At 38.7% G+C, this 16,172-nt stretch overlaps 1 protein-coding gene across 3 annotated transcripts in view; it reads right to left on the reverse strand.

Moving 5' to 3' along the window:
• Positions 1-16,172, reverse strand: part of arl15a (ADP-ribosylation factor-like 15a) — a 122,593-nt gene that overhangs the window by 51,364 nt on the left and 55,057 nt on the right. For all 3 annotated transcript variants that reach the window (XM_067614922.1, XM_067614906.1, XM_067614915.1), the window contains exon 4: positions 6,978-7,186. In XM_067614922.1, coding sequence (XP_067471023.1) covers positions 6,978-7,186 — 209 coding nt within the window. The remainder of the gene's footprint in view (positions 1-6,977; positions 7,187-16,172) is intronic.

Below are 16,172 nucleotides of genomic sequence, written 5' to 3' on the forward strand. Positions count from 1 at the left end.
TGCAGAAAAAATTAAATTATTATTTTCATTACCTGCATTTCTCTGAAGTAGTTAGTCATTTAAACTATTTACCTTTAGATGACTTGGCTTTCATATCTGCAGAATATGAAGTTAAAGAGAGGTTTATTTCCAACTGAGAATGTAACATTGGTAGTATTATTATCTACCTCTTCAATTTACCACTTTTTACAGTTCAGACATTCAATATGATGGCTAGAAAATTAAAAAAAAAAAACCCTCTCACCTTCTCTCAAATTACAGTATTTGTACACTGTTAGTCTCCTAACATGTTGATGACCTTATGAAGAGTGTAAAGCAGCTATGAAGCAAAAGTTTCACTGGAGTACCTTCACTAGCCCAAAACATCTCAAAAGCAATGTTCACTGACCCTTAACAGGACTTGAGTTTACTTAGGAAAAAGCTAATGGAAATTCTAATAAATAATGAAAAGATACATAACATACTGGGTATACATGGTGTCTTATACGAGACCTTTAAAGGATACATGTGCGTGTGAGATTTGGGTCTTGCGAAAAAAGACAAGGCTATAAGTGGGTTCATTGGACATGACTGAAGTAGCTACTTTTTATGGTGCTGATGTGGGAGTTGGGAAAGACTCTTTAAACTCTTTCAATTCGACAAGTTGAAAATGACTGTTTAGAACAATAAATAACATTAACTATGCTTTCCTTGTGGTTAGCGTAAGTCAAAATAAGTCAAAATAACATAATTTACTCTTCTTTGTTGTATGTTTCAACCATTTTAAATTAATTTCTGTGTTGTACATATGCATAAACTAAGAACTTGTCAACATCTTAATCATAAAATATCTCATCTTCAATAAAAAATCTAAAGCACTCCTGCAACACATTCAGAGATGTAATTCACAATGTAAGCAGATTGTTTCCAGGTAGCCTAAATAAATGAGTGATACTGTAAGTGATGACTGTAAGTGACACATTATACATGACCTAACACTTGCTAGGGTTCACTGTGAGGCCTTGCTGCGATGCTTCAACAACCCTGCTGCTGAGGATGATCAAGTCTTGGAAATAGGAAATGACATATATTTAATTGTGCTTTTATCCTCAGCTGAGGGGACACACTGCACTTATACTGGACCAACCAGACCAGTACTGGTTTGCCACCTGTTTTTGACATGTATCTGGGTACTTTTAGTGTAACTTTCATTTAATATTAAGCACTTCAGCTCTACAGTAGAGCATTTTGACAACCTTTATCAATAAGTAATGTGAACACATAAACCTTCAGAAGACGAGACACACAGAAGTTAGGGGACTAAGGAACAATGTACCTTACAAGTTGTATCTTCTGAGAAGACCCTTTGATTTTTGTTAGTAATTAACAATAACAAGCAAATCTAAATTGAATATTAAGAGGAAATAAACATTTTAGTAATGTGGTATGTGATGACATAGAAACTATTACTGTTGTAAAAGAGTCCTACATGTATGCTTAGAAAACATATGAGCATTAGATATAGTTAGTATTTTCATTTGGGAGGTTTTCTAGGAGAGTAAAGTGTAGTGTATTAACAAAAAGGTAAGGAATTTTCATTTTCTCCCTGTTTTGGAAAAAAATGAACGCTCTATAATATCCATGGAATGCTATCTGCATCCAGTGGCACTGAAATGTACTTCCTTGAAACACACAAAGCCATTTTTAACCATCCAATATGCATTTAAGTACCACTCTGCATGAATAAATACCTGTTAAGTTATGTGTTCAATCCTTGAGGGTCTGTACCTGTTTTCGGCATGCTGTATAAATAATGTTTTATCAGAGAACAACTTATTTAATTCTTAATATACGTATATTTCCTAGATGTGCAGTCCAAGCCCTATAATGGAAGTGAAAGCCCCTTTAAAGTGAAGTAAAGGCGATAGCCTGGGAACCCGGGGAGAAGTGAAAATAAACTCCAGGAAGACAGCCCTGCGGATGTTGAGCAAATGTTTGGTTAACATATAGAGAGAGTTTGCCTTCTTGCACTCTCCAGTGGTTGAGTGAGCTCACTATTCCCCCCTTTTTCCTTTTAAACTGTATGAGACATGATACTACCTGAAGGCAGACTATCATTGATGAGAACATGCAAGGGTTATTACTTCATTCATAAGCTGAATGTACAGTATAGAGGCAACGAAACCTGTTGTAAGAGAAGAGGTGGAGTCAAAGATTTCTTTCATAGGTGGGCTCAGATTTGGTTTCATCTTAGCAAAGCTTACTTGTGAGTCACTGACCACCAGGTTACACAGTCATGAGTCAGATGATAATATGCACACACAGGCATGGCAACACTCATAATGAACATGACCAAACTTATTACAAAGAATAAACACACACTAAGAAAACCATGCCTAATCTTTTGTACCCACAACTGAGTTTCACTGGCACAAGTGTAAAAGTGTTTAATGAGACCATCAGTGAAATTCATGTAATTAATTAAAGATGTAACCACTGACAGCAGATTTCAAAGCCTTATGTAAAGCTTATCATGAATAGACAAATCTGTGAATGTGGATGTTCCCCTTTTTTGAATTTAGAAGAATTTGTTATTAGCTCTATTACAATTGGAAACTAGAAATCACTTCAATCTGCATGTATGAATTTCTTTCAATGTGTTTACTGTAGGTGTATGTGTGACTGAGACAGAAGGAGAGTGCAGATAAATACATACAAAATAGCAACCTGGACAAGGCATACATGTCCGTATGCCCACTTTTATTAAGCTGATGGAAGCAGATGCAGTATGAAAACAACTGCATGAGTAATAACACCAGCTTCCTCAGCTATCCTAACCAACTCACTTTATGTAAGTCATTCATTATGAACTGAAATGGCCCTCCCAACGTGGTGCAAAAAATGCCTTTGGGCGACATCCATCTCATCCCTCCATCCCCATAAGCCAGTTTCACGTGTCATCAGTGTTTGCAAACAGTTCAGAAAAGTCAATACTTCCCGAGACTTATGCAATGACGGGTCAAATATGGCAGGACAGATCACGCTAAGACCAGTGGGCAAGTGTGGGCAGCTTGCAGACTGGATTAACTGGCTACGTTATGAGGGCCGACAAAGAGCCCAGTGTTGTCGGGCTTAAAACGAACAGTTGCCATTTAATATAACAATAAGATTAGTTGTTTCCGTGACTATCGTGGCTTGTGCTCAGGTGCAACCAATCCATCTAATCAGTTAAACTAAGTTAAACTGATTCAGGTGGAGCCATAGGTAAGCCTCAAATGCATTTAATTTGGGTCACAATAAGAGAATCTGGTATAGAACTTTTCTCCCTTTAATTTCCCTGTGCAGATTTTGCATCACTAAAGAGCAGCAACACCGGTGGTCTAGACTAGGAAATGCAAATGGCCCTCTCTCCAGCCATCCATCTTAGTTATCCTTCAGAAACATTAAAATAGGCCACTGCAGATGATGCATGTGTGTATACGTTGTGTGTGTGTGTGTGTGTGTGTGTGTGTGTGTGTGTGTGTGTGTGTGTGTGTGTGTGTGCATGTGTGAGTTTGCAGGAAAATTAGGCTCCAGGTTTTTGAAACATGAGTTAGCATTGCACTGGGAATGCTAGCCATAACATCCTACTCCAAGAGGCTCCTTCTGTGAGGGAGGTAGAGTGGTAGAGCATGGCTAGCGAAGAGGAAGACAGAGAGATAGAGAGAGAGAGAGAGAGAGAAAGAAGGGTGGAACAGACAGACTACCCTGGTTGTTTTTTTATCGCTGCCTCCACAAGCAGTGATTAATTCTGTCCTGAAGGGAGGTGATGACATGACCCACTACGCCATGACTACTCCATGACATTTGCACTATCGTTTAGCTATCAGAGCCTGTCTGTTGGTGGAGTGGCAAACTGTCAAGCAAGACAAAAGAAAAGAAAATGACTACAACAAAATATTTGTACCGATAGGGTTCTGTGCTGGTGTGATGCTCAGTCTGAAGTATATTGCTCCTGCTCAGTCAATGCACTGAGAGACTTAGAGAAAAGAATAAAGCCTGTCCAGCACAATCTAGACTCTGACAACTCACTCACAAAATATAAATGATTCTGGGGTGAGAATTCACCTCTGAAATTACCCAAACAAAATTATATGGCTGTCAAATAATGATAAAATATGGAATCAAAATCATAATAAATTAAGATATTCAGATGTTTTTAAAATAATCTTGAGTGACACAAGCTAATTGCCAAATGAAATGAACTGACTTACTGAAATTAGAACTATGCTATTCATAAATCATTTTCTGTTTTAAAAATTATATGCTAAACATTGACCTGCCAAACAGCAAATAAACTAAGGCATAAATCTATGCTTTCAATAAGGGTAAAAAAACATATGGGCAAATAAAAAATTGGGGGAATCTGTGTACCAGAGCCCAAAAGCTGTTTCATGGACCATTAACTGGCGAGGATAAAAAAGCGAGCATCTTGGAAGCACATGTCCTGTGTGTTCACTAAACCTGTGAAACAGATGAATGTAATACAAAAAGAGAGCTGAGAAGGGAAAAAAACAGCTACAACGGACAAATTCTGAATCCCCAATGATGATGGTCAATTGTTATGTCAGATATTTATGTTAAATATATATACTGCTGGTTAGGGCTACATGGTTCTGGTGAAGATGACAATCACAATTTTTTCAGCTTGAATATAAATCTGCTGTGGCCTCAAAATTATGCATTTTTTGCATTTCCGCCTCAACTGCTTCTCGACATTTAACATTAGGGTACAGCATTAGAGCAGGTAGCACAATATTAAGAAGGAATGCGTGAAGGCATTGAGTAGCAATTTTCTAGTGAAGCATTAACCCCTTGTTTTGTGGTAGTGACTGTTTTTTTAATGCTCAGGTAGAAGTTTAGTGTCCAGGCTGGACTTTTTGTGGTGTTTCAGGTGTTTGTACTAATTAGTAATGTTCTTTTTGATTTCAAAGTAACATGGGTGCTTTTGACAGCCATTATAGTCTTTGAATTCCACTCAACTTTTTTTCCATTCACAACTTTTTTTACTTTTACTTTTTTCAAAACTGGGTGTGGATAAATATATTTGTTCTTCCGCACCATCTCTGGGTTTCTGCAACTCTAAAACACTTGTTATTTCCAAAAAGCTTTTTCTTTCATTGCATTTTACTCTGCTCGCTCTCACACATTAGATTTCTTTACATCAGTGTCCTGCCCCATTCTTCCTGAAAGCAGTTTGTCATGTGGAGTAACACACACTTGTCTTTTTTGGTGCACATTAGGGAGAAATTAAGAGTGTTTGTTTTGATGCAACAAATCACCCCCCTAATGCAAACACAATTGAATTGATGTCACATAAAAATTAGACTGCATAGAAGTCTGAATTGATTCATTAAATTGTGTAGCCCTACTGTTGGTACAGTTATTTGTTGAAAATATGCATAACTGTGTCATCAAAACAAAATAAGAATTAAAGTACTACATCTATCTACCCATAATGTGATCCAGTTCCCCCTTGAGTTCTTGTGGGTTCTCAGGGCAGGTGGATTTGCCAGAATACCTCCACAATGAGGTGTCCAGGCATCCGATTAAGATCCCCAAACCAACTTAACTGACTTGTTTCAATTCGAGACAAGCAATGGTTCCTCCATCTCCTTCCAGATGTTCAAACTCCTTACCCTGTCCCTGAAGGTGAGCCAAGAAACGCCTTTCTGCCGCTTGTATCCATCATCTCATTCTTTCAGTCTCTACCCCCAGTATCCTTGCGAGATAAAAAGGAATTTGCATTAATCCCCCTGTATCTACAGTTCAATAATCGATTTAAGCCTCCTTTTCAGCCAGCTTTCCCCAGAAGGATCAGCAGTGTGATACACCAACAAGAGCACTACCAGCCCCATGAGGGAGCCCACAGGCACTGTCCCAGGCCCCCAAGTAACACTGAAGAGGCGTGTCATCCAAGAGCCTTTTGAATCTGAGAGTGATTCTCATCCATCCCTGGCACCTTGCCCTGGGGAGCGCCACCAAAGATATGCAAAGATTGTTACAACTTTGCCTTCTCTACAGTGGGCATGTCTGTCCAGAAGTTTCCACTCAGTAATATCCCCAGTCGAGGTCAGGAGTCCTCCTCCCCCACTGAGAAGCCCCTACTTCTCCTTCCTGAGTCATCAAACAGTTTGCCAGAACCTCGTTGAGGCCAAACAGTCCACAAGTTCTTCATGAACTCCCAAAACTCCTTTCACATTCAAGTTTTGATTCTGCAACAACAGAAGCTGCAGTCCTCCTAGACTCCAGATTCTTGTCTGCTGATTCATGAGACCCTTGGGCAAACCAAGCCTGAAAAGCCTCCTCCAGCCCAGGGATCAAGTTCCCAAGGCACTGCAGTGCATAGAGGTGAATCCAATAATATCTATTTGGTATCTAGTTGGTTTCACTTCACGTCCTGTGCTAGCTTCGACTCCTTCCTCAACAGAAAGGTGCTCTTAAGAGCCAATTTTCATGGGTCAGCACACAATGGCCTCCTCCTTGGCCTGCCATCCACTTGGCAAAATACTAGACTCCTACACCTAAACTTTGAGGGGGCTGGCATTAGTCCTGTGTCATTTGTTGGGGTTAAGTCTTACCTGGCCAGCCTGCAACAAGACAAGGGACTTGCCTGCAAACTCCCGATCTAGTCCTGGCTACAGAGAGTGGCCCTGTATTCCATATTCCAGATGAGGTTTCCCTTCCCCAAAACACCAATTTATAGGGGTCTTTTGATCGCTCTTGTTTGAGCCCTCACCAGGGACCAATTTGCCTTTGGAGACATGACCTGGGGTGCTGTCTCCAACAAGACAGTTATTTCAGTGTGCAAATAAGAGCTATCCATGCGTAGGTGTATACTTATTATTTAATGCTTTTATTGACTCAGTGGAAGCTGCAGTGCTTTTATGTAAGCCAAACTGAAGTTAGAGATGCATGTGACGGCACGAATTAATAACACTGTAAACAGGCTAAGTTACCTGGTTTGGCGTCCTTGCTGCAGGCTTGTCCTGGTGGTTGGCAAGGATGAGGAAAGGCAGTGTGCAGAGCTGTGGATGCTGCAGGGCCGAGTGGAGTTCGTTACGCGCTGCCTCGAGGTCCTCATCTGATGAGGCACTGTCCAATACGAAGACTACACCCTGTGACCCCTGGTAGTAACGACTCCAGTATTTCTTGATGTTGTCGGCTCCTGCAGAAAGACATGATACCATTAAATGTGTCAACTTCTGGGAGGAGTCATTGTCATAACTGATGCTACTGCTGTCATGTATCTCCTGGTGACAGAAATGCCAACAGCTCCTGTAATAGAATGCTGTACGTCATCAAAAAATAATTATCTCGTAATTGTAAAGTTTGTAAACAGACGTGCTCCAATACAACCCATTTTATTTTTTCCTAAATAAACTAAATAAATAATTAATATTGTTAGCAATAAATCTGAGTTTAGAATATATTATTATATATTAGAAACTATAGTGATAGATCCACTTCGGACAGTTATAAATACTGACCAGTCCTTTTGGCAGAAACATTTTTCTTCACTTCTATTAGTCCTTGGTCTAATTCATGTATTGCAATTTATGCATCACAGCATCTTGAATCTGACTGTAGATTTTCACCATAACATGAAGATGTTTTCCAGGTAAACAGATGTAAAAAATTAAATTTCCAAGCAATTACTGCTGTAATGTTTGGAATTATGTTAATTCATCTGAGAAAAAACTAATCATGATGCATACAATTTCGAAAGTCAAACATCCACAGTATTTCCCTTGGTTTTGTGTGAAACCTAAACCACAGGGCATTGTGGTATGAAGATCCGACTTCCTCTTTTCAGCAGGTCCTCAACTCATTAATACAACACTGGAGTTATCTCTGAAGTTGTTACAGTAAATACACATATTCAGTGGATTATTTGGTCTATCTCAAGGTTACCCCAACATTGAGTTCACTGTGAACAACATCTGGTTCCTTTTTTGTGTGCTAATTTGGAGCAACAATGTCCACTCACAACAGTTTAGTTCATGGCAACTTCATTTGTTAGTGTAAGTAATTTGAGGAAGACTAACATGCTCACAAAATGAGTCAGTCGTGTCTGTTTCACCACAGCCTCCCTCTACTTCCACTGCTGGCCCATTCTTTCTCTTACTGACAGTGTGGGCAGTGCTTTTGAAGAGGAAATATTTTTTTTATATAAAAAAGCTTACTAACATCCATTCCTATTATTCTCATGACAAATTCTTGTGTACTGTTTTCATTGTGAGGGGACTCAGGGTCAGCTTTGAAGGACTGGTAGATGCTAACCAAACCCCAACCACAGACTTGACCATAACCATAACTATTTCTCACCAGAAGCAAAACATTGCCATATGATTAGTAGAGCTTAATGGGGCCAATTCATGGCCCCGGACTTTTTTCTGTCTGCTAATTTCAGTCCCCTGACAGTCGTCTGCAACCATGCCCCTGTCAAATAACGATCATCTCATACCGAATACATTGAACACCATCTTATAATCCAAAACTCAAAAAAGAATCAGTCTGTTATGTACTGGGGCTGCAGAACAAACTCTGGCTTAATGCCCTGTCTGCAGACTGTACACCAAGAGTGCTCATCTGGATCTGGAAATGCTCATCTATTTAACATGCATATCTACAACCTTTCTTCCTTTTCCAAGCAGTAATCCCCCCCAAAAGACTTGGTTGTTCTTAAAGTCAGGAATGACTGCCCACTGACAGCTGCTGTTGTCGCCCTCTTTTCATTGATGCTGACAAACTCACTCAGCACCACAAACCATGATATACTAGTCATATCCTCCATGTTACTCATGCTCCTTTAGTATTGGGACATCTTGCTCCTTTCTTGTTAATCTTGTTGTCCTCTTATTGGAATTCACTCTGACTGCCTGAAGACAAGCTGATCAAAGCTGCTGATTACTATGATTGAGGAAACTACAGATTTTCTACAGCCAACTTTGAAGCCAAAAGTGACTTTTTTTTAATATCAAAAGATAGGTTTAAGATGGCGTGTAAATTTCTATACAGAGGTAGAAACACCACACGTTTCATAAACATGTTATATGCAACAATGCTCAGTGTCTACAGCCATGCAGCCACTACAGCATCTCTGTGATGCTGTACGGTACAGCACTGCTTTGAGCTAAATAGTCACGTTAACATGATAACATACTCACAATGATAACTCTAGCCTGTTTAGCAGGTATAATGTTCACCATCTTAAATTAGCATGTTTAGCATTTGCTTATCAGCACTAAACACACTTACACAGCAGAGGCTAACGGGAATGTCATTAGTTGTGCAAGTATTTGGTCATAAACAAAGTATTGGACAAACAGCAATGTTGACCTGATAATGGCCCTAGATGAAAGGTCACACGATAAAGGTCTGGCAATAAAGGAAAAGTGGATCACTAAAGTAATTACAATAAATTGTCCAGGAACCACGCATTTCTGTAAATAATCTATTGAGTAGATGTTCAGATATTTCACTGAAGAAGTGAAAAGTTTGACCTGCTGGTGGTGCTGGGGAAAAAGTCAGAGGATCACCAATTATCCTCTAGGTACCATGAATGTCTGTTCAAAATTTCATGGCAATCCATCCAATAGTCATCATTATATTACAGTCTGGACCATAGTGATGGAACAACCAACCAACCAACAGACATTGCCATCCCTACAGCCATGCCACTGATATGGCTATAAAATACTTCTGCCTTCTGCTCTTTCTTACACTTCATTAGTTGAATGCTGTCCTTTTCCTTTTTACATGTTGTCATACTAAATGTATGTTTTACATGCTAGCCAAACTCGTCTGCACTGCATACAAACAACTACAAAGGGTCCTATCACATTGCATGTGCAAGTACATGCTTTTTATTTTAGAAAATGTACTTTCTCTGGTTAAAATTATGCTCCTCTGCTGAGGTTACTTCCTTTGCAATCTTGTGAACTGTTGTTTTGTTATTGTTGCTCATTGTAAGGTAATTGCCAAGAAGTGACGAAATGTGAGGCTGGTAAATGTTTAAACATCACAAAGTTCTCGCAGTGACATTTACTTCCCTTCCCTTGTGCTCTCCCTCCCTTCTTTCTTTCCTCCCCCACTCTTTCTACTTACACCTCTCACTGGAGTGGAAAGCTATCAGACAAAGTGGTACTTGAGCGATTGACTAGGAAGTTTCTCTCATCTTTGCCTGGAAATGGTGGAATGTCCGTCACATCTCATTGGATCTCATTGGAAACTTCTGCCACCTATTGGTCTGACAGGAGGATTTCCAAACATGACATCATGATTCTTAGGAATTCTGGCAATCCTACCACATATCATTAATCAAAAAAGTGCACCAGTAAGACCTCATTCCTTTGATCGTTTTTCTCTCTTCCTTTCTACTTTTCTGCCCTTAAACACTTTTGTTTATCTCCCCCATATGCAGATAGTAATTACAAGAAATATGTCTTTCCACTTTTAGATTCTCAAAGCCAACAGCACTACACAAGAGGTAAAAACAGCATTTAAGTGAAAATCATGTCTCTTACAGACCCTGTTAAGTACTGCCTCATGAGTTGGATGACCTATTGCCTCCATTCACTATCTGGGTTTCGACTGTAAGAGTGGAAGAATAAATGACTATTCAAATCAACAATCTAACTGAATTATGAGCTACTGCTGTGAATAATAGTATGATATGGTTTTACACACAAAAAAACTTCTATTAAACATTAAAACATTACATCTACTCCTCCCTTTTTGAGAAATCCAGAATCTATGAATATGTAAATATTGTTAATTTCAAGGGTTAAACTGCTGGACACAAGATATCTCCTTCACTGTAAAGTCCATTCTCAGTGTACGTAACCTGGAGGCTTCCAAACTAGTTGTGATGTCACAAAATCATCTTGTAGGTGTTAAACTCAGATTTAAAAAGGTACACAGAGAAATTTTTCTCCTTCAAATGAATGTGAAATTACCCTTCTAGTGTCAAACTCTGCGCCTACATTATTCTGCACAGTAAATGTAGTGAAGGGGGACTTTTGCGACTTGCGTTTCCCTGAATAGCTGCCTGCATCCTTTTGACTGTCTTGGACCTGATACATTTAGATGTTGGTTTAATGTGTAGGCGCAGAGAAGCTATCATGTTAGTAATGGCAAGAGAGCAAAAAATTCCAGTTAGCATGCAATATCATAAAACATTATCTTGTGGTTCCATTACATAATCATCTACTGAGGCTACCCTTGGCACAGGAAATTAGTATCTCTTGCTTTTCCAAGATGAATTTAATCCCTGTGTGCGTTGTTAAACATTTATACAATATGGTGCATCAGTTATGGGGTATTTTTTACTTCTGTACTGAGAGACTTAGGACTTACTTACTGTTTTACACCAGTGTGTGTGCGAGATTGTTAATTTGTTATTATATTAAAGTCCACTACAGCTGTCCTGGAACTAGCTCGACGTGACATATTCTTTACATATTTAACAATTTATCCATTCAAATAGAAGCAGTACACTGAACCAATAAATGTATACCACTGTGAAAGTGTTTAAGTGTAATTTAAAACTAACGACCATATTATTTGTAGTTGTAAATATGTAAATATTGTATGTGTTTTATTTCCGCTATTTAAGGAAATATTAATCCACGCTATAATTGCAGCAATTACGACAGTATTACACTACAGAAAAAACATGTGATGTCAGTCTGTGATGTCAGAGTAACTCTCTCTGGAATCAAATGGAGAGAAATATGATCTGAGAAAAAAAAACACATCACCAGCCAACCCAGCCCTCCCTCTCCCACTCAGCCAAGTGAGACTTTTTCAGCCCTGTGCAGCAGATGACAACAGGCAGAAACAAGGAGTTTAATTACTTATGCAATGCACTGCATACTATATATGAATGTATAACTTTTATGCATGGTTTGAGTTCTAGGAGACATGAATCTTAATGAAGGTATTGTATGTATGTAGATGTGTTAAGTGTTATTCTTTTTTGTTGTCGGAAAAGAAAATCACCGACCGTAAACTTCCGGATAGCGTTGTGTTTTTGAATTCATGTTATGTATACTACTGGACTGTAGCTGTAGTTGTAGTTGTTAACGTGTTATTAAAATGACGGCATGCCCAAACTCTACGATATGCAAGGCAGCTTTATTTATTTAACCTCCAGTATTATGTTTCTTTTTTCTTTTAAAAAAACTGAAGAATGAGACACTAAATGCAAATATGCATGAAATAGAAGCCAGTGCACCAGAAGCTAGAATAGTGGGGTTGGACATCTATGTATTTGTTGTGGTGTATTTGATCTGCTCTAATTGGACAAAGTTCAATTTTGTTCAGGGGTCGAGGAGTTTGGGCTCAGGGACACTTGATGACAACATTTTGAGACAAAAAACTATAATTCAATAATCCAATTGACATTCATTACATGTAATTTTAAATGGAACTAAGAAACAAGACCATATTTCACTGATCCAGGCATTCCTGCACTGGGTGCGTGTTGCTTATCAAAGTGATTACAAAATCTTACAGATTACTTTTAAAGCCCTGAAGTAATGTGTCTGACCTTTTAGTGCCCCTTTCTCCCTGAGATCCTCAGATGCTTCCCTTCTCATTGTTCCAAGATCTGAACTCAAACACAAAGTTGATACAGTCTTTGCTGTCAGGGCTCCTGGACTTTGAGGAGATCAGGGCAGCAAATGTTGTATCACTTTTAAAAACTCACCTTTACAAAATAGCATTTGATTGATTATATTCTTATTGTTCTAAGTTTTATCTGTCTTATTGTAAAGCACTCTTTACAAAAATTGTAACTATGTCTTATTGTAACTGCGTTGTTGAAAAGTCCAAGTGCATTATTATTATTGTCATTCCAAAAAGTGAAGGTCAAAACAAGTTGTGAAAATATGAAAAACAGTAAGATCTACGATTCTGTGGGAGTCATGATGTCAGTAGTGCTGGGAGAGAAGAGAATGAGAAAAACAGACATCTACTGGTTACACAAACACAAGTGGCAACAGTGTTTCCCTGATCAGGTTACTTCTTTTTATTTACCAAAGTGTGGCTATGAGTTAATAAACCAAACTCAGAGGCAAATGCCAGTAAAACATAAGAAAGCAATTATGCAGTAAAAATTAAATACAGACAGTCTTCTCCTTAAATTCAGATTCTTTTTCAGTTCAAGTGTTTACTGGTTAGTGTTTCTAAATTCATGAGCAAATTCAAACAGCATGAAATGGTCTACATTTCAGCCTACTACCCTATATTTCCATTTGGCCTCCATTAGGCTACTGTTGATAATTGCTCTGTTTGCTGTTGGGTATGAATGCAGGTATGGTTTCAGATTCACAAGAAGCTTGAACAACACTTTCTCATACATTTCTGCCTCCTATCCCTCGCCAGTTCTGGCCAGCTTTCACCTTGAAATAAATGCCAACATGTTGCTAATCAAGTCTTTCTTCACTCTTGGAAGTTGAAACACTGAAAGCAACCCTTTTTGATGTCTCCTTAACAAAAAACAGACAGTGTTTTTTTTTTTTTTTGTCTGAACAAAACAGCTACAATACAGTGATGGGAGGGAGAGCTGGGACTAGTGAGGGAGGCCTCTAGTAAAGTTTGCTTACTTCATTGAGGAATGAGCTGGGGCTGGAGTGAGGTTGAAAACACTTCAGCTGTTGATACTCCTATAACCTGCAGTCTCAGCAGTGTCTGTTTTGAAGTAAACAGTTCCTGTGTGAGGTCTAGCCTGAAACACATTCATTCCTCTCATTTATGCATATAATTGAGAACTGTAGTTTCCAGAAATGTGGTGCCTTTTTGTGATATAGAAGTGGTATTTTTGTCCGTTTTCATCATGTGCTGCTGTGATTGGCAGAGTTGTATATAGTTAAAGACAAGTACTGTGACTGGTTGAAAGCGTGTGATTCATCACCACACTTGTGCTATTAATATTCCACTTTACCCAGCCCTTTTGCACATATAGCCTGCTGTGCCGATATGCACAAAAATATCAAGTCCACATGGATACGTCCTTATTGTCCTTGGACACTTGTCCTCACACTTTGCAATTAAAATGTCAAAATAGACTGCTTGCTGTCCTTGAAGGGTTTTTTTTAGAAATCTTAACTTCAAAAGTTGGTTTGGCTATTGCACTGTAAAGGTATTAATGGTTTGTCCCTTATAGTATCTGTGATGGACCATTCACCCAGTATCAAAAATCCCAAACATCAAACAGGGAAATATCCTTGAACAAGGCCTCAATAGAGATCAGTTACACAGCTGTCCTCAGAACTCCAAAATCAGAACAGTATGTGACTGCCAGCACCATATTTAAACCCGAATGACAATTTACAAATTATTTCAGTTTTGGTTGGGTCTTTTCCTATGCAAAGGAAAAGCTTCCCTGCCTTACTCAGTAACACACACTGTGGTCCCACTTGATAGTAATAAGAACCACATTGAGTCTGTGATGACTACGATGTGGTTTTGGTTTTGAGACGTGCTCACATATCTCCTATGGCTGTTGGTGGTCATAGACAACTGGTCCTGTGAGTGTTCTGTGATGTTCTTGCATCTTCCAAGATATGACACAGTAATTAACCCAAACGTGAGTCCAAATTTACACAATGGTTAAATTCAATCACATTACCTCAGGTGCATCACAGGTGTAAGTTCATCCGTTTTGTCATATCTGTATGTACACACACATTCTCATCTACAAACAAAAGCACATTCATCTTTAAATTGACACATTTAAGCGAACATCTTTCTATAAATAGTCTGATTTCTAGTGCATTGTGAATAGAGCAAAGAATAGGAAAGCCTGTTGTTGACTGTGTTTTAACAAGAATACTGCATGTGCAAATATCTACATCCAATCTAAAGCCTCAACTCTTTACCACAGCCACAACACTAAAGAACAACAGCAATGAGTGGTGATTATTAGGACCACTTCTTCATCAGCTGTCATCGCGTGGCATGAATGCACACTGTGAAATGGCCTGTCTAGACTTGACGTCATGTCACCGTCCAGACATATACACACACACATTCACACAAACTCATACACACACACTTAATAGATTCCTCCCTGTGTCCCCGGAGGTGCCCTTCCCACCTAATCCCCATACCTGGCACCAGCTGAGTAGCAAATGCTTGCCAGACTAAAGATTGCCAGATACAAAATTCCCAATGTCAACCAAATAAAAACACTTAATTACACTTTATTCAGATGAGTGTTAAGAGGTGTCATGTTACAATGTTGCTACCCAGTTTTGCTGCAGTGACGCTACCCTGTGATAAAATGAATAACATGTCCATCTCTTCATGCTGGAGCAAAAATGCTAAATTCTCTCTGGGTATTTGTTCAATTCCTTTCTAATTGCTTTTAAGTGAGTAAGTAATACAATGTGTCATGCAGGTGACATCACCATGCTGTGTCAGTGTCACACTTAAAGAGATAGAGCACAAGATCATTTCAACCCCTTCTTCGATACTGGCTACTAACTGAATGTGTGTTTAGATGGGCTCATTACATTTACTTGCATATAAGAAACGAGGTCATTGGGGAGATCATGTTCAGATTAGAGAAAGTGTTTATATTACAATACGCTGCAGTAACCTGCTTATTGTAAAACTGTTTAACAGCCATCAGATTTCTCTCCAGACTTTTTACTACCATATTTTTTATTATACATTTTAAATGCATTAGTAAAATGTGGCACAGCAGCCTTTTCTGAGCATTTGACCGACGGCTCTGACAAAGGACTCTTTAGTAAGAGACCACACAGTTTGCCTTTTAGTGTGCACATGTGTCTGAATTTTACAAATAATCTGCTGTTCAGCTGTGAAAAACAACATATTTAGATATATTTATTTCAGTTTCAGCTTCAGTCAGACTTTGGCTTTAATTATTTTGTCCTTTCATCCTGCCACACTGCTGTCAAAATTATACTTTCTCTGCTTGAATTTTTTGTCATGCACATGCACACATGTAGGAACCCATTTAGAAAACCTGTTATCCTTTCACATGCCCAATAAATCAGGTTTCTCTTGTAAAAATCCTGCTGTATTAACAAAGTTTCTGTAAATCCTTTACTCCGATGACAGGAAACAGGTTTCTCATTTTCATAATATTTAAGAAATCAGGGCATTGCAGAGAGCTG

Source organism: Thunnus thynnus, chromosome 2 (assembly GCF_963924715.1).
Source record: "Thunnus thynnus chromosome 2, fThuThy2.1, whole genome shotgun sequence".
NCBI lineage: Eukaryota > Metazoa > Chordata > Actinopteri > Scombriformes > Scombridae > Thunnus > Thunnus thynnus.